This window comes from Anastrepha obliqua, chromosome 5, assembly GCF_027943255.1.
Source record: "Anastrepha obliqua isolate idAnaObli1 chromosome 5, idAnaObli1_1.0, whole genome shotgun sequence".
Taxonomy (NCBI): domain Eukaryota; kingdom Metazoa; phylum Arthropoda; class Insecta; order Diptera; family Tephritidae; genus Anastrepha; species Anastrepha obliqua.
This window is the reverse complement of record NC_072896.1, coordinates 86,554,215-86,574,055: the sequence shown is the minus strand read 5'-3', so window position 1 is coordinate 86,574,055 and position 19,841 is coordinate 86,554,215. Positions and strand designations below refer to the sequence as shown.

Genomic DNA, 19,841 nt, shown 5'->3' with positions numbered 1-19,841 from the left:
GTGTTTACACATACATCTACATACATACATATATGTATGGGGCAATCTAAATATTGCGAACACAAATAAATTCGTGTTATTTTGGCAAATTTGTATGCATTTTGTTGTTATTTGTTACAGTTTTGTTTCGCTCAGTTGCGTACGCAGGACTGGACCGACCGGTGGCAGCCACACCAAACGGAGACTACGATTTGGGGCACAGGTGGGCTGTAGCGGAAAAATTTAGCGTAACTAAACCACAGACAAATGCGCCATATATTTAGGCAACAACACAATCACATGACCACACACTCTCATATGTATGTATATATGCATATATGTATGTATGTGTGGTTGTGATGTATGTATGAAAGTGAGGTATGTGTGAGTGAGTAAGTGAACAGCGCAATACAGAGCGGTCGAGCGCAGCTTCATGGTCTGGCAACAAAATACCAACAACAACAACAACAACAACAAAAATTCCAATAACAACAGTGACAGCAATGGAGTTGTGCGTACCATCAAGTTAACGGGAATGACACTGTGTTGCCACTGTTTGGGAAACAAAAGATTTTGCTGCGCGGGTAATTAGATAATTACGGCGAAGTGTTGTTTGGATTGTTGAACACATTGTACACAATTAAAAGATAAACACAACATAGACGGACAACAGCCGGACGGACGCGTGGATGGGCGGACATTCATGAATGTTTGAATAAATTGCTTTTTGGTTGTGATTATTGTTACTGTTATTGTTATTGTTGTCAGCGGACCAGTAAGGTGTAGGTCACCGTAGATAGCAGCTCGGCGTTATAATATGTATTAAATAAATTCAGTTTTTCAGATTACCGGCACTTATGTGTGTGTGCGTGTGTGCGTGTTTCTGCTGACAGCTGCTCGCGCCGTGGTCGCTGTGATATTTTCTACTACGCATTCGTAACAAAGAAACTAGTGTTAAGCCAGATTCTGGCAAAATAATAATATAATATAAACTAAATAATATTGAATTTAAAAAAGTGAAATTGTAGTAAAGCCTAATATTAAGTTTATTTTATATTGTTTAAAAATTGTTTATTTATAAGTAGGTATGTAGTACACTTTACTGTTTCTCGCTGTCGCTATTTCTATTTACTTCCGAACATTGACCTTATTCTACAACTATACCTATTTTCCGTTCTTCCTATTTCTATTTACTTAACTTCGAACTCTCTCTAACTCTCCACTTACTGTTCTTCCATTTCCGCTATTTCTCGTATCTTAGTTTTAAGCCTAATATAAGGACAGTACATGTGAAATAAACTCCACTTTTGAAATTGTAATCGGACGTGTACGGTGTTCTTTTTAATTACGCGGCGTTATAGGCAATATTACTTTGATTTCGCGCTTCCCAAAGTAAAGTGGTTTTTCTTATAATTTAAATATTTTTACAAAATAGTGAAGATTTTTCATGGCGCCCGAGCAGGGACTTTAGTGCGAAATTCGAGAAATAAACAATAATTTGTGAACTAAAATACATTGATAGTGAAAATAAAATACATTGGTAGTAACAAAAGACCACAAGTTGGCAATTTGTGCGCGCAAAATATTTAATAACTAAAAATTAAATTAAATAACCAACTAAATTAGTGAAAGAATATTGCCTGCGCGGTCCGTTGCAAAACAAAAGTCGTCTCGCAAACAAAAAACCAAAGTAAAATAACAAAACAGACAAACAGATAGCTAAACGAATATATGTACATACATATGTATATGCATATACCAAAACAAGTGCAGTGACAAGTGCACAGTGACAGTGAGGCCCCAAAAAACAAACCAAAAAAAAAAAAAAAAAAAAAAAAGAAAAAGTATATATATATAATATATCTATCAAAAAAGGCTAAAATTATTTGAAAAAAAAAAAAAAAAAATTGTTTGACATATAAACAAAATAAAATATTTATAGCCAAAAAAGTTAAAAAAAAAAAAAAAAAAAACATCGCCAACGAAGGGGAGTGAAACTACAACTGTACATATAGAACATCGCCAACGAAGGGGAGTGAAACTACAGCTGTAATATTCATCAGCCACCAACTGTTCACCACCAATACCAACCGTTACACCGTTACATCGAGGGAGGAATGACCTGCAACTGCGTGGCCTGCACAAGGGAAGTTCAAGCTGGAAACAAACCAGTCCATGATAAACAGGTATTGAGTGCGAAAAATTGAAGCTATATTAGAAATTGGCTTTGTGATTGACCGAGATTATTACAGTTGCTAATAATCGTCTCACAGTATAAGGGCTTCAATTGTTGGCATCTCTTGTATCCACTTTTATATGCAAATAAACTTATATACTTATATATATACATATCTATATACATATACATATACTGCCTATGAAGTGAAAGATACAGTGGGACCCGAGGTAGAAGAACTTGTTTGTCGCCAAATAATTTGCGAGTACTATTTTTCGGTTTATTTTCGGGATTTTTTCAAAAAACCAAACGAAATTGCGGTTTGTTAATCAACCACAATATTTTCAAAAAAAAAATTTTTTTTTCGACAATACAAATTTTGTTTGAGCAAAGACTCAATTGTTCGCTGCTTATTTTCGTCTCGTTTTCGTTGGTTCTGGTCAAGTTTGAGCTATTATATAATATATTTCAGTATTATCGCTTTCGTTTTCGTTTTCGTGCTGACAAACTTCCAGAACCGTTTTCATTTTACAAAAGCCACAGGCTAAAGCAGCGAACTTTAATCTCAAAACATGAGTAAACCAAAGACGGCTATTTCAAGTCTCTCTCCAAGTAAGGAGATGATTGACTTAAAGTCTTTAAAGCGCCAGAGAACTGTTGCAAAAACCAGCATAGTGCGCATAAAAACGGGTCTCCTTGAAAAGACCATGTCGCTAGATCCAATCGAATTGGAGTGCCGACTCGACATATTGAACTCCCACAGTGAAAAGCTCATGAAATGTCAGTCGAAAATTGAGGAAATCGACGAAGAAGACATTGCCCGTGGAGAGTTAGAGGACTTAATTGTAGAAACAAAGTCCATTATAAAGTCCATTCTGGCGAGAAATAAATCGTCAATTGCCGAAACATCTTTTACTGCACCTCACAGCTCGCGACTACCAAAAATGTCGTTACCTACGTTCAAAGGAGAATATTCCGAGTTTAAAAACTTTATGAGTCTGTTTGAGAGTTTCGTGCATAATGATCCCACAATCCCGGATATTGAAAAATTTAATCATTTAGTATCATGTCTATCCGGTGAAGCCTTAGGCACAGTGAAGTCCTTCCAAATGTCGGAAGAAAATTATCCAAAGGCGTTGGCAAGTTTGAGAAAGGTTTATGACAATAAATGCCTGATATTCTTTAATACAGTGTCTAAACTTTTTGAATTGTCAAAAATCCAAAGGCCTTCTGCGTCGTCTTTGCGATCAATGATCGATACAGTGTCTGCAGTATATGACTCCCTCTTATCGCTGGGTGACGATAAACTTATTTCAAATGCGATGTTGATTCACATAGTCATGTCGAAGGTTGATCCCACTACTCGGTCAAAGTGGGAGGAGCAACTTGACTATGATAAGCTGCCGCTTTGGGCTGAATGTGAAGCTATGCTAAACAAGAGGTACCAGCATTTATCAGCTGAAGAAGCTTCCTCATCCCAACAAAGGCCAAATAATGAAGATACGCGGCAGAAAACAAAAAATCAACAACTGCGACACTCAAAGACAACATTTATCGCGACAAATTCCAAACTGCCGACTTGCCTTCACTGTGGATCCAAGGACCATTATTTGACAGCTTGTCCAAAATTCCAAGCGCTTACTGCACTTAAAAGATTTGAATTAGCAAAATCGATTTCCCTGTGCATAAATTGCTTGCGCAAGGGACATACGGTCTCAAAGTGCAAGGCAAATCGCTGTGGTGTATGCAACCGTTCGCATCACACCATGTTGCATCAATATCCGATCTCCTTTGAGACCGAGCCGCAACCTTCGACGTCACAGGCCATGCATATTAGCAGCCTGCCTGACCGAGTCATGTTAGCTACAGCCGTAGTTAATGTAAAGGCCAGCTCCGGTGTTTACGTGCAAGCGCGAGCTCTACTTGACTCCGGTTCTCAAGTAAACTTTATGACCGAAGAGCTTATGCAGAAATTGCGAATCCGTAAAGAAAAATTCGCTCTAAATATAGTTGGAATTGGCAATTCAAATAAAAAGGTCCAAGGCAAGCTTAAAACTTATGTAAAATCGAGGATCAACAATTTTGAATTTTCGGCGGACTTTTGGGTAATGCGTTCGATATCAGTCAATCATCCAGATCGGACTGTTAACACAAATGGCTGGAAAATCCCACAAAATATTGAACTAGCTGACCCAAGTTTCTACAAGTGTCAGAAAATAGACATACTTTTAGGAGCTGAAATATTCTTTGATCTGTTATCGGTGGGTCAGATCAGAACCAGCCCAAGGCAGCCAACGCTGCAAAAAACTGTGTTAGGCTGGATAATTTCAGGCAAGTATGCCACAAATGATACCTCCAGTGCCCGAGTAAGTAGCACATTATGTCAATTTGAAGAAAGCGTTGCTAGTATTGATACCACAATCCGAAAATTCTGGGAATTGGAAGAAATACCTGCACAAATAAATTCCACACGACTGACTCCAGAGCAGGCAAAATGTGAGGAATTTTTTTCGAAAACCACACAGGTTTTACCATGTGGAAGGCTTCAAGTCAGACTGCCTTTCAAAACCGACCGTAAATTACTCGGTCATTCGTATGAAACCGCAGCTCGGCGGTTTCAGGCGCTGGAGAGAAGGACGCTGAAAGATCCAGTACTTCGTAAAATGTACCTGGACTTCATGCAAGAGTATCTCGAATTAGGGCATATGAGTCCAACAAATAATCGACTCCCGAGTGAGCCGCACTATTTCATTCCGCACCAGTGTGTGTTAAGACCGCAGAGCACAACTACCAAGTTGCGCGTAGTTTTTGATGCTTCGAGTCGCACATCAACACAAGTTGCGTTGAATGAAACCTTGATGGTCGGACCGATCGTTCAAGAGGAGCTTTTTTCGACCCTCCTTCGCTTCCGATTGCACAAATATGCCATGACTGCCGACATCACGAAGATGTATCGTCAAATATTGGTGCACGAAGACGACAGGAACTTCCAGCTCATAGTGTGGAGACAGGATCCATCGGAGCATTTGCAAATTTTTCGATTAAACACCGTAACATACGGCACAGCGCCTGCACCATTTCTCGCCACACGGTGTCTGCAAATGCTAAGCGACAAAAATAAAGCCAAATATCCACTCGGTTCCAGAGTCATTCGAAATGACTTTTACGTCGACGACCTATTAACAGGATCCGACAGTATAGAAAGCCTCACCCAGATACAACAGGAAGTAAATATAATTTTAGAATCGGCAGGCCTGAAATTAGCAAAGTGGTTTTCCAATCATACAAGCTCATCGAATAGTGAGAGTCTCCAAAAATTATTGCAGCTCAGCGATACCGACTCCACCAAAACGCTGGGAATCCACTGGCAGCCGAAAGATGACATTTTTCGCTTCATTTTGGAAGATAATTTTAGCGAGCTGCGAGCAACTAAACGTAATATTTTATCCGTTTCCGCTCGCCTCTTTGACCCTCTTGGTTTATTAGCCCCGCTAGTTACCAAAGCTAAAATCTTATTACAAGAGCTTTGGATTCAAAAGCTAGACTGGGATGAGTCGATTCCATTGCGGCTTGACACTAGCTGGCAAAACTTTAAAGCCAATTTGTTGCAGCTTTCATCAATTAGCATTCCTCGGTATGTAAATACAGAGTCGAGTGCCAGCTGCCAAATTCATGGCTTTTCCGACGCTTCAATAAGAGCGTATGGCTGCTGCGTATATATACGTAGCCAATCCGCTAGTGGTACGAAATGCACGCTGCTTACTTCAAAGTCTAGAGTAGCTCCGCTGAAGACTAAATCTCTTCCGCGTTTAGAGCTCTCGGCAGCCCATCTTCTTGCCAAATTATGGTCAAGAATTTCACCAATGTTGAGTCGACCAATAGAACAAACAATTTTCTGGACAGACTCCGAAATAGTTCTGCATTGGATTAAAACGCATCCATCGTCGTTGCAAACTTTCGTCGCAAATAGAGTGTCCGAGATCCAAGAGTGGACCCAGAATGTGTCGTGGCGTCATGTGCCCACAAAACAAAATCCAGCGGATCAAGTGTCTCGGGGTTGTAACGTGGACGAATTGGGTAATTCAATATGGTTTAGTGGTCCACAGTTCCTCCTAGAAGACCCTGCTACATGGCCAAAAAATGTCAACTTCAGTCTCTCTCCAGAACAAGAAGCACTCGAGAAGAAGAAGAACGCAATTACGTTAACCGCAATCAATGCCACAACAAATCCACTTCTCGAAATAATTAATAGGTTCTCATCTCACAGAAAAGTGCTTCGGATTTTCGCTTATATACTCAGATGGCTTCGAAAAATACGAGAGCGAAAAGCAGAATCTGAAACAATACCCACGGCAAAGGAATTACAATTGAGTTTCCTTAAAATTGTCGAAATAATTCAACATTTTGAATTTAGCGATGAAATAAATAAATTATCGAAAAATAACGTACTTCCCTCAAGTTTGCAGAAATTAACTCCATTTCTGCATGAACACTCGGAATCATCATTATCGTTTAAATTGATTCGAGTAGGTGGCCGTTTATTAAACGCGCCAATCCCCTATGATGCTAAATTCCCTTTGCTATTACGCAAAGACTCGCACTTTGTGAAAGCATACATCCGGTTCCTACATTTTCGTAATCACCATGCCGGTCCAAAGGCATTGGTAGCGCTTCTGCGAGAAAAAATATGGCTGGTAAATGCTCGAGAAGCCTGTAGTCGAACTGTAAGAGAATGTATTCACTGTTTTCGTTATAAGCCAAAATTACAAGGTCAGATCATGGGCAATCTACCCGCCGATCGATTACGCGCCCAACGGCCCTTCACAATATGTGGGGTAGATTACTGCGGGCCCATTCAAATAACCTTAAAAATTCGCGGTCGCCCTCCCGTGAAAATGTATATTGCCATTTTCGTGTGTTTCGCTTCAAAGGCAGTTCATCTAGAACTTGTAACTGATTTAACTGCTGATAAATTTATTTTCGCTCTCAAAAGGTTCATTGGGCGCCGAGGGATGCCAGCCAAAATATACTGCGACAACGCGACGAACTTCGTGGGAGCAGAGAGGAAGCTGAGGGAGCTCCGGGAAGCCTTTCTGGCACAGAAAGAGGAGATTCTCCAATACGCCGCCGACGAAGGATTCATCTTCGCCTTCATACCTCCGAGGGCACCCCACTTCGGCGGCCTGTGGGAAGCAGCAGTGAAGTCGGCCAAACATCTGCTGGTGCGCGCCGTAGGCAACGCGCTGTTAACCGCCGAAGAATGCGCAACGCTTCTCGTCGAAGTAGAAGCGGTACTGAATTCCCGACCGCTCGCACCACTCAGCAACGACCCCAACGACGGCGAGGCGCTAACGCCGGCGCATCTTCTAATCGGTTGCCCCTTGCGAGCTTTGCCACCGGAGAAGGTACCCGTCAACCTCAGCCGCTGCTTAGAGAGATGGCAGCTTGTTTGCTCTCTCAAGCAACAATTTTGGCGCGCGTGGTCGAAGAGCTACCTTCTGGAGCTTCAGCAGCGCAACAAATGGGTGCACCCGCAGTCCAACGTCCAACCAGGTCAACTCGTCGTCGCCCACGAAGACAACGTACCACCGCAGCATTGGGTGCTCGGTCGAGTAACCGCAACCATTCCCGGAGCGGACGGCAAAATTCGAGTCGCAGACATCACTACTAGGTCGGGTGAAGTACGACGCCCTATTCACAAACTCGCCGTGCTGCCGGTGGAAAACAAGAATTGAAGGCTGTTGGATTCCTTCAAGGTGGCCGGTGTTAAGCCAGATTCTGGCAAAATAATAATATAATATAAACTAAATAATATTGAATTTAAAAAAGTGAAATTGTAGTAAAGCCTAATATTAAGTTTATTTTATATTGTTTAAAAATTGTTTATTTATAAGTAGGTATGTAGTACACTTTACTGTTTCTCGCTGTCGCTATTTCTATTTACTTCCGAACATTGACCTTATTCTACAACTATACCTATTTTCCGTTCTTCCTATTTCTATTTACTTAACTTCGAACTCTCTCTAACTCTCCACTTACTGTTCTTCCATTTCCGCTATTTCTCGTATCTTAGTTTTAAGCCTAATATAAGGACAGTACATGTGAAATAAACTCCACTTTTGAAATTGTAATCGGACGTGTACGGTGTTCTTTTTAATTACGCGGCGTTATAGGCAATATTACTTTGATTTCGCGCTTCCCAAAGTAAAGTGGTTTTTCTTATAATTTAAATATTTTTACAAAATAGTGAAGATTTTTCAACTAGATTTGAGTGCGTTTTAATTACGGCAGCTAGTTTGTACGGACAACAAATGTATTATGCATATATTCTGTCAAAAAAGTGCCAGGAATTAAGCTATAGAACTGAAAATATGAATTTCATATATTTGGTGAAGCTGGCTCTTTTTTTTCTTGTTCACACCTCTCGGGAGCATAGGGCCTCGACAAGATTTGTTTTGCGTTAATTGCGCTAATCTATTTGATTTCTGGCAGAGTACGTGAGCAGTAGTCTGTCGCTACCAGTCCTATGTGGTGGAACTGCCTACTTGTCGTTGCTTAGGAACATTGCCTTCTTTACTGCTTGGAGCGCCATCTGTGTTTCACATTTTTCTGCCAGAAGGATCGCACAGATGGTTGAGCACTTCGCTAAATTTAGTGTGTTTGCGCTATTACCGCGGCTGCCCGCCTCCTCTTGCTGGCGCCACTGTTGCAATGTGTAACTGCTGGTTTTTGCTTATTTTAGCAGCCACAATGCAAATAATGCGCTGAGTATTGTGCGGGAGTAAGGATGGAATGGATAAGGTTTTTGTTTTTTTGGGGTTTGAGGAATAAGATTTTTTATTATACTTATTAATTCTTTTTTTTTATTTAGAAAGGAGGAAAGTAGATAAATTTGCTTTACAACCTCTGGAATGGCAGGCTAGTGCACTTACGCTAGACGACCGAGGCCACAAAATGGCTCTACTACTCAGGAATATCTGGCAACTCTAAACGATATCAGCACTGTCTTCAAGATCAGTCTTAATACGGGTTACGGGGCAAAGAGATAGTGACGAAAATGGCATGACCGATGAGCTAGCCGGAAAGAGTACTAATCCTACACTTCTTGAAAACAGATCCACCATTGGAATCCTTGTGGCACCTTAACATTTCAGAATAAAAAATAATATTCTCCAGGAACCTCAATAGGTTATGGAGAGAATAAAACACTTGTGTTGCAACCAAGCTGATTTGGCCGCAAATAGTTAAGAAAAGTCAGGAGAATTGCTCAACCTCTCACGAGCGAACATTTCGAAGGTCGCTGCTTGTGTCACCGGTCTTTAGCTGTTAGGTAGGCACTCTTCTAGGTTAGGAGTAATTTCTCATGAATACTGCAGAAGTTGTACAGATAGAGCGGGAAAAAGCAGTAGAACACTTCCTCTGTAATTGTCCAGCCTTAGCTAGGAGTAAAGCAAAGTTTTTGGGAAAATACCATTTTGACTCTCTTACGGAACTATCCGATGTTGGGATAAAACCTATCTTACGCTTTATAGGAGCATCTAAATGGTTCCACCAGGTGGCGCTGCATAAATAAATACTGAGGTTACACAGTGGTATCTCAACGGACCCACATGGTCAAAGAGAGTTGGCTACTCTAAGCCGACTGCCACAAAAACCTAACCGAGCTTACTCAATCTACTTTTAATTTTAATTATAATAAATTTTTTTTGGAAAAAAAAAGTTAGTTCTTATAAATAAATTTGAAGTCTATCTACTAAACTTCAGCCATTTAAACGCAATAATGGTAATTTTCAACAAATTGTGATTAATCAACAAATTCCCCTGATTACTCTTTTGAAGAGCATAAGGCCTCTACAAGACTTCTGCAACGTACGCGGTTAGATGCTATCATCTTAGATTTGTCCAAGCTTGTGTACTGGTATATGGAGAATAAGTCATGCAGGATGGATCTTTTCCAGGTTTTCTTGGTTTCTTTGGTCGGCCGCGACTTCCGCTTTCCTGAGGATTCTAATATAGGGCCAATTTTATGATGCTGTAGGGCGGTTTTCTAAGAGCGTGGCCTATTGAACTCCATTTCCTGCTGGCTTAAGATGCGCTTCCCGTTCGTTTGTCTCCACATTTCAAAGTTATTTATTATGTTGGGCCCGAACATTCAAAGCATTTGTTGGGGAAGCATTGAAGTTTCTGCGTGTACGTTTTCAAAACAAGCCATGTTCCACTTTCGTATAGCAGCGTCGACTTGACACTTGTGTTTAATATCCTGAGCTTAGTGTTTCTGGAAATTCGCGAGTTCACCGAAGCACCCATAAGCACCCGAATGCATCCCTTGCCTTGCTCAATCTGTTGCTGATGTTTTCCTCTGCTCCTTCGTCTACTTCTACTCGTATAGTGCAGTCCAGGTAGCAGAAGCTATCATTGAACTCCACTTATTTACCATCCATAATTGCGTGGTTATTGTTGGCATGATTGACTCTCAATGACTTGGTTTTTGCGACATTTACTTCAAGCCCGACTTTGCGAGCCAGCGTTACTAGTTCGTCCGTCTTCTCTTGCATATCAATCAATTTATGCGATAACAGACAAATATCGTGCGAAAAGTTCAAATCCAGTTGCTGCCTGATGAGAAACCATGTAATGCCTTTGTGGCGCGTGCTGAATTGGCGCATGACGCCATCCAGGACGATGGCGAAAAGGAATCTCGTCTATTATATATATGCATATGTCTACTATTGTGCAGTACTGCCAGTTTAGAACCCTCACACATCGCTTTGATCAGACGAATTATTTTCGTTGGGCTCCTCGTCTACTATTGGTGTCGAACGCCTTCTTCAAGTCAATCAACAGCAAGTATAGCGGTGAGGGCCATTCAACCGGTTGCTCGACAGTGACGTGTACCGTGTTTGCTTGGTTGAGGCAGCTGCGCTGGGGGCCGAATTCCACTTGCTTAAAGAGCTTTCAACGTGCTCAGCCTTCCTTGAAGGGTCGGTGCTAGTATTTTGTAGACGGTGTTCAGTAGGTTACGTCTCTCCAGTTACCACAATCGCGTAGGTCGCCTTTCTTTGGAAGCAAGGTTGGTCCTAAAGTACCCGAATTTCATGCACAAACGGCATCGCGTTGATATCACCAAAGACATGATTTAACTCTGTGGGCAAAAAGTAAGGGGAATTTGGTTGTAAAATGGAAAAACCTTTATTTATTCTTGTAAATCAGTTTCATCTCCTTCAAAATAATCCCCTCTCGATGAAATATACTTATGCCAACGATTGTTCCAATCCTCGAAACATGGTATAGCCATCAGCACCTTCTTCGATTCAGCTTTTGTCTCCTCAATCGACTCGAAACGCGTTCCCCGAAGTGGTCTCTTGAGTTTTGGGAATAGCCAGAAGTCACACGGAGCCAAATCAGGCGAATATGGTGGTTGCGGAACGATATGCGTGGAATTTTTGGCGAAATGGTCACGAAGAACGAGTGCAGTGTGAGACGATGCATTATCGTGATGCAAAAACCAAGAGTTGTTGGCCCATAATTCTGGTCTTTTTAGACGAATTGTTTCACGTAAACGACGCATAACGCTCAATTAATACTCCTTATTAACAGTTTGGCCAGGTGGAAGGAATTCATAGTGCACCACACCACGAAAATCGAAAAAACTGTCATCATGACCTTTATTTTTGAACGACTTTGACGTGCTCTTTTCGGTCTGGCCTCGCCTTTAGCACGATATTCGCTTGATTGGTCGGTTGTTTCAGGGTCGTAAGCATAAATCCAAGTCTCATCTCCCGTAATGATGCATTTGAGCTTGTCCTGATAGTCTGAAAGCATTGTTTCACACACATCAACGCGACGACTTTTTTCCAAGAAATTGAGAGTTTTCGGTGCCAAACGAGATTTGACTTTTCGTAGGTCCAAATGGTCTTTAAAAGTGGTTTTCACAGATCCTTCTGATATTCCGATCATATCAGTAAGGTCTTTAGCAGTCAACCGACGATTTTTGAGCACTAACTCCTTCACTTTATTGACGTGTTGGTCATCTGTTGACGTCGATGGTCTTCCGGAGCGCTCCAAGTCATCAACACGTTCTCGACCCTCTTTGAAGTCTTTGTACCACTTATAAACATTTTTCTGCGACATGGTTGAATCACCAAATGCCTTCTGCAACATGCTAAATGTTTCCGCAGCCGAAATTTCATTCCGCAAACAAAATTTGATGGCACTTCTCTGCTCAATCAAATCAGACATTGTAAAAATCGAAAAATGCACTCTTGGTCGTTTGGTAAACACAAGCGTAAATATACTACCGATAATAACATTCCCATGAAAGTTGGTCCAGATGTTATTAACAGTGCTGCCAACTCATGAAAAAAATAATTAGAGCGAAATTTTAATCCCGCGAAGTTTGACAAATAAATTCACCTTACTTTTTGCCCACAGTAGTACAAGGCTTCATCCGACTAATACATATTGATCAAACGCATCATTACTGGAGACGAGGTGTGCGCTTATGAGTACGACACGCAATCCAGACATCAGCGGAGTGAGTGGAGAACTCCGAATGAAGCAAGACCAAACAAACTATGTCGTTTTCAGTCAAAAAAGAGAGCGATGCTCACGGTTTTTATGGATTACAAGGGTTTTGTACAACACGAATATTTTGCGAAAGGTAAGGCAGGACTAATAAGAACTATTATTTGGATTTTATAAGATGTTTATGTGAATCAATTCACCAATAAAAGAAGGGATTTTGTGGGAAAACAACCCACTGATTTTGCACGATGAGAACGCATCGTCGGTGACTTTTTGTTGAAGAACGAAACGTATGCCATCCCACAGCTATCGAATCACCTGAAGCGGCTCCCCGCGGTTTTCTTCTGTTTGAACGAGTCAAAAACAACTACGGAGAATGCGTTTTAACAGCCGAAAGGAGGTAATGGAAAAATCAAAGAGGAGTCTGATGACACTACCGAAGTTAGTTAGTAGAGTTCCAGAAATGTTTAAACAGCTGGATCGAATGCTGGCATAAGTGCGTTGCAGTGTATGCTGAGTACTTTGAAGGCGATACTATCAGTGTTCAGGTATAAATTTGTATTTTGAATTTTCTGAATATATTGCGGGCACTTTTTAAGGGGTTAAGGGTACTCAGGGTATTCGGTACGCCCGAAAAATTTATGATTTTCAATAATTTCTGTTTTTTTTTTGCTAGTCAACTGCTTTATTTTACAAAAAATAAAAACATAGCATTAATTCATGATGATTCGACTTGACTTCAGCAAAATTTCAACAAAAACAAAAAATTGATAATTCTAAAAGTTATCGCTGTTTGTGTGGGGCCCGTTTCTCCAGAAGTCCCCTGCGGTGATCATCACAAGTACTTGGAGATTCATCTAAAATCAATCGGACAAGAGAAATTAGTTTCATTAATGGGTAATCTTGTGCCTAATCGATGCTTCTTTTTAAAATTAACAATATGGCGGCCTCAGGAAATAGTTTTCAGATTTTCGAGAAAAACCCGAAAATTAATTGTATGAAAAAAATCGAAATTTTAGAAAAAAAACAATCCCTTCATCAGGTACGAGATTTTTATGATTTTCAAAAGCAGTCTAAATTTTATTGGAATTTACCAAGCGTTTTTTAAGTTATAGTCATCACCAATTCAAAAATCATAGTTTTGAGAAAATCACATTTAAAGTTTTGCTATCCAGCTCCGGAGCGCCCTTTGATAATTGTTGAATAACTCCAAAAGTATTTGTCGCATTCACTTCAAATTTTACACAATATATTTCAGATATTATACTTTAAGAAAATGCAAAAAAAGTCCAATTTTTTTTTAATTCTTACTACCCCTAACCGCTTAATCTGGGCGGTAATTTTCATTTCGAATACCTTTTTTACTATAGAAAAAAGTTTTTTTTTAGTGATGAAAATCTCTATTTTAGCCTTTACGCTTGCCATTGTCTGTCTGTTTATATACTGCATTTTTTTAGCTCACAAGTGTCAAATACGAATGACGTATGACACCATTTTGCGCCACCTTGTATTGTACATATATATAGTTCGATGAATTTCTTCTCCATTTTTACGCAGCTGATGCTTTCACTCAGCGCCACTTGGAACAAGCGTAGAAATGTCAAAAAAGAAAGTGGCATTCCAATATTTTGAGTATCGCTTTAAATTAATTTATTTTACGCTTTCTTAAAACTGCCCAACTCGTCCACTTTCTTAAATTAATTACAACATTTAAATCACTGAAATTGAATTCCGTCCACTGCTGACTACCGGTTGCCTCATCAACTGGTGCAAAATTGCCGAAAGCGTTTTCGCATTTCACTGTTGCAATATTAAATTACAAATGTCATTTTCACATATACATCCACACACACATACATATAAACAAATACTTATACATAGCAACAGGAATTGTAGTAGCAACGATAATGAAAGCAACAGCAACAGCTGAAAGGGAAAACCGCAATAATCGTTGCAAGTATGCGTGTGTGTTTATGTGAGTGGAATCTTGCTGCAATTAAGTTAAGGCGCAACCAGGCGTTGCATTGCCTGCAGGCGTTGAAAGTAATGGTGAAGGCAACAAATAGAGTAGCAGCTACAACAACAGCATCAGCATTTTAGCGATGACAAGCACGGTCACTGCTTTCATGAGTGGCAAGAAAATCCACAATAAACAACAATAAATTGTGCTACTGTGACGATAAATGTCAGACAGTGGTTGTGCATCAAATGGCAATGACGGCAGTTTGCATGGACACAGATGGGCAAATATAAATAACTGTATGTATGTACAGCTCATATATTTCACACACATAAACATAAATATATTTTACATGCATATACACATATACATATGTACATGTATGTGTGCTCTCCATGCAAATGGAGGCTAATGTCGATGCGAGCATCGCAGAAGTGCGACTCTCAGTGACGTCGTTGCAACATACAATTTGTTGCATGTCAGCAAAACTTTCATTTTCAAAAGTACGACATATTTATGCTTGCGACATTTAGCATGCATACAGACACTTAGATATGTATAAGTATATGCGAGCGAATATGTACATTAGGGTGTGTCAAGCTCCATTCAGAAATCAATCGGCAAGGTTTTCCCAGCGGCATTAAAAAATTTATTATAACATATTTTGAGAGTCAAAGTTTCTAAAGCAAAAATTAGTAGTCACGTTATCAAGGATAAGTGGTACATGACGCAGATCAGGGGTAAACAGAGGGTCTACCCATTCTAGTAAAAAAAAATGTATACTATCATTAATGAAAATGAGATCGACAATTCGAGAAAGGCTTTTTGAAAAATTATTTATCTGAACCAGTCCAAAACTTAAAAAATTATTAATCAAATAGGTTTCAGATATGCAGTATGTGTAGAAAGAGAAGAACCGCTCTTTTTCTTGTAACTTCAAGATATATTTCGCTTTTTACTGCATAATAGTCCCACTCAAGGGCTACGACGCCAGTGCTAACTTAGGTTAGTGTCGTTCGAAACTTTCCCGTAAATGCAACCAAACAAAAAGGTGTGAGAAGTACGCAAAGCGTTTTGAGGCTGAAATTATCTTATGCCGCGGCAGCAAAAGAAATTAAAAAATCAAAAAAGTTTGTTGTGATATGGCATCAGCGGTATAAGGTGTACAAAAATGTTGATGACTTTTCCGAGCATGGCTTGAAGTGAGTGACGACAAAACAGCAAGATAAAGTGAAATAGATGTAAGTATCAATACCATCGAACGTCGGCTGAAGGAGACGAACATATCCTACCGTCCGACATCGTCAAAACCACTACTATCAGAAAAACACTCTGAGAAACAGCAAAACAAGAAAATGACGTCACAGTAATAGACTGACCTTCCTAGTCCCCATACGCCAACCCCATTGTAAATGTCCCCATGAAAACGCATCTTGTCGAAAAAATAGTCCACGATTTAAAGCAACTCGCGCGTTAAGTTCGCAAAATCTGGTGCTCTTTGTCCGACGAGCTACGCAGAAAAGCTTCAAAACATGCCGAGAATATGTCAGGCTATACTGAACAACGATGAAGGCTACACGGGTTATTGAGTAATTTCGACTTGTACTTTTGTACATACTTTCATGTAAAAACATTTTACTGTGGGCAAAAAGTAGGGTGAATTTATTTGTCAAACTTCGCGGGATTAAAGTTTCGCTCTAGTTATTTTTTTCATGAGTTGGCAGCACTGTTAATAACATCTGGGCCAACTCTCATGTGAATGTCATTATCAGTAATATATTTACGCTTGTGTTTCCCAAACGACCAAGAGTGCATTTTTCGATGTTTACAATGTCCGATTTGATTGAGCAGAGAAGTGCCATCAAATTTTGTTTGCGGAATGAAATTTCAGCCGCGGAAACGTTTAGCATGTTGCAGAAGGCATTTGGTGATTCGACCATGTCGCAGAAAAATGTTTATAAGTGGTACAAAGACTTCAAAGAGAGTCGAGAACGTGTTGATGACTTGGAGCGCTCCGGACGACCATCGACGTCAACAGATGACCAACACCTCAATAAAGTGAAGGAGTTAGTGCTCAAAAATCGTCGGTTGACTGTTAAAGACCTTACTGATATGATCTGAATATCAGAAGGATCTGTGAAAACCATTTTGAAAGACCATTTGGGCCTACGAAAAGTCAAATCTCGTTTGGTACCGAAAACTCTCAATTTCTTGGCAAAAAGTCGTCGCGTTGATGTGTGTGAAACAATGCTTTCAGACTATCAGGACAAGCTCAAATGCATCATTACGGGAGATAGACTTTGATTTATGCTCACGACCCTGAAACAACCGACCAATCAAGCGAATATCGTGCTAAAGGCGAGGCCAGACCGAAAAGAGCACGTCAAAGTCGTTCAAAAATAGAGGTCATGATGACAGTTTTTTTCGATTTTCGTGGTGTGTTGCACAATGAATTCCTTCCAGCTGGCCAAACTGGTAATAAGGAATATTATTTGAGCGTTATGCGTCGTTTACGTGAAGCAATTCATCTAAAAAGACCAGAATTATGGGCCAACAACTCTTGGTTTTTGCATCACGATAATGCACCGTCTCACACTGCACTCGTTCTTCGTGACCATTTCGCCAAAAATTCCACGCATATCGTTCCGCAACCACCGTATTCGCCTGATTTGGCTCCGTGTGACTTCTGGCTATTCCCAAAACTCAAGAGACCACTCCGGGGAACACGTTTCGAGTCGATTGAAGAGATAAAAGCTGAATCGAAAAAGGTGCTGATGGTTATACCGGAAATGGACTATTTGGTATGTTTCGGGGATTGGAAAAATCGTTTGCGTAAGTGTATTGCATCGAGAGGGGATTATTTTGAAGGGGATGAAATTGATTTACAAGAATAAATAAAGACTTTTCATTTTACAACCAAATTCACCTTACTTTTTGCCCACAGTATATATGTCTCTTATACTTCATGAATAATCGCGGATCCTTTTTTCTGACACAGACTGTACCACTAAGTTTCCATAACCGAATTGCAAACTAGCTGTCCTATGTCCTCGATAGCCTCACGAATTCCATCTTTGAGGTCTTGAATCTACCCTGGACTGTTGGTGTAGACCTTCTCTTTCACGTGGCCTCATAGAAAAAAGTCACAAGGTGTTAAATTCCAACCTCCCGGTGGCCAATTGTGAACACCTCTTCGAGAGATAACACGGTCCGGATACTTTTCCCGTAAAAGATCAATGGTTTCGTTGCTTGTGTGGCACCTAGCGCCGTCTTGTTGAAGATAAACGTTGTCCAGATCAATGCCATCCAAATCCGGGCATAAAAATCGTGAATCATCTCTCGATAGCGATAGATAACACATGACATTATTTGACGCACCATTCTCAGAGACGCACCGCTGATCCTGGAGTGTATCGTTGTTCTTCAGAGATACTAGTAATGAGCGGTACTTCCGCTGAACAGCTATTAAAAGCCCTCTTCCTCTGCAGAGTCCTTGTGTGAACTAAACGCTAAAAGTTGATTAGATTTTGAAAGTAAATTTTTAATTTTTTTTTTTACCATTTTTAAGAGCACAATTTTTTATGGCTAATTAAAGGGTGGATTTTTACACACTCTGGTCATACTCGTATGTCCGCGTGAGCACCTTTTCAAAAGAGCATTCTGATACACCCAATTTAAAATTAATTTTTCTGGGTGTATTTAATTCTGTATCTTCTTTAACGACCTTGTAGCATACAAAATACTTAGTTTCAAATTTCACCATGCTTCGACACATAAGCCAAGATATCAGTTTCCTTGATATGGGGCGGGAATGATGATAAGTGTAGCCATTTAAATATTGAGACAACTTGTAGCTCATGATTGTTATTGTAACCAATCGCAAGATTTCTTTCTACTACTTTATTTCTCACTGTCATGTCTGCCTGCAATGCGAGAGCACAGATTCAGTAGCGGCGTTTAAAACAGAAGTCGCAGTGACCTGAGATGAAGCAGCAACAAAGCAAAGGTAACTTTTGCAGGTACAGTAGTAGTAGCAGCGGCCGTCTTAGATTAGACTTAGCTTTCTTTCCTTTAGCGACGGCAGAACCATGCAAGCAGATGTTTGCGACGCAGGCTTAGACGTAGCAGCTGAGTTCAGCGCATTGTTCTCATTGCCAATAGGCGGGCAACGAACAGAAAGAGGAGAGAGCGAGGAGCTCACATGTTTTGAATTTGCACTACCGAGAATACTAGCGCAGAGTTAGCAACAATGCTTTTGAGATTTTTTACCTCAGTAGTTAACGTAGAGGGAGCGACAGCTTTTGCTTCAAGCTTAGAGTGCAATGAGCGAATTTCTGCGAGAAGATCATCTGGTTTTTGTATTATTTGTTTTTTTTTTCTTCATGCAGAGCATTTACAGCAGATAGTATGCGACTATTTTCCATTCTAAGCGCAGCTATTTTTTTAATAACAATAAGCAATGTGATTTGTTGTTTATTATTGTGCACATTTGTAACGTCATGTTCTTTATTTTTTTGTTTCGGCCGAACTGATAAAGCTTGACAACCAATAGAAGAGCATCTATCAGCAGAGCAGGTCTTGCAAAGCGGTGCCTAAAGAGGAGGAGTTTTTTTTACTCCGGACACACCATTGCTGCGGTAGCAGCTTTTATGCTGCATTAGATATTTTTAACCTCCTCATCCACAAAAAAAGTAGTAATAATAAAAAAATATTGTTTCCAAAAATTGTGTTGTAAGTCTTAGAATATAAACAGTTTTATAAATTCAGTGGAAAACCCCCAACTTTTTTTCGTTGACTACCCTAATGTACATATACCAAAATATAGTAACAAGTTCGACAACAATTTATCATCGTAGTTCTCTATATAAGTATGTACAACAACTGAAGAGCGCTGCAAAGAGAGGACGGCTTATTTATTTCATTCCGCCTATTAATTTCTATTTTTCTATTTCTATTTGATGTATGCAGGATCCTTCAAATTGGAGATGTTTTTTTTTGTTTCGTATTCAAACATTTTGAATAAAAATTGCTGGTCCAACTTGAGATCTACCATGGTTTTACGGACATTTTCGGCTTTTCGCTGGCAACGACCGCTCATATTACCTCCTCGCCTGAGCGATTCCATGCCAAGTTTTATTTCGCACATTGTGGGAATTTTTTTCAAAAATTTGGTTTGTCGGGACAACTAGCAAGTGCAGCACT

General features: G+C 40.1%; 1 protein-coding gene across 1 annotated transcript; it reads left to right on the top strand.

The window, feature by feature from the left end:
- The first annotated feature begins 2,727 nt into the window (after window positions 1–2,727).
- On the top strand, window positions 2,728–7,890 carry LOC129248861 (uncharacterized). Its single transcript, XM_054888473.1, has 2 exons — window positions 2,728–5,789; window positions 7,149–7,890. The coding sequence occupies exons 1-2, from the start codon at window positions 2,728–2,730 to the stop codon at window positions 7,888–7,890; spliced, it is 3,804 nt and encodes a 1,267-aa protein (XP_054744448.1).
- Window positions 7,891–19,841: the final 11,951 nt, after the last annotated feature.

Excerpts from the sequence above, each read along its gene's own strand:
- LOC129248861 (XM_054888473.1), top strand. The coding sequence starts at position 2,728 with ATGAGTAAACCAAAGACGGCTATTTCAAGTCTCTCTCCAAGTAAGGAG. Across the intron at positions 5,790-7,148 it reads TCATCAATTAGCATTCCTCG|GTTCATTGGGCGCCGAGGGA; the intron begins GTATGTAAATAC and ends CGCTCTCAAAAG.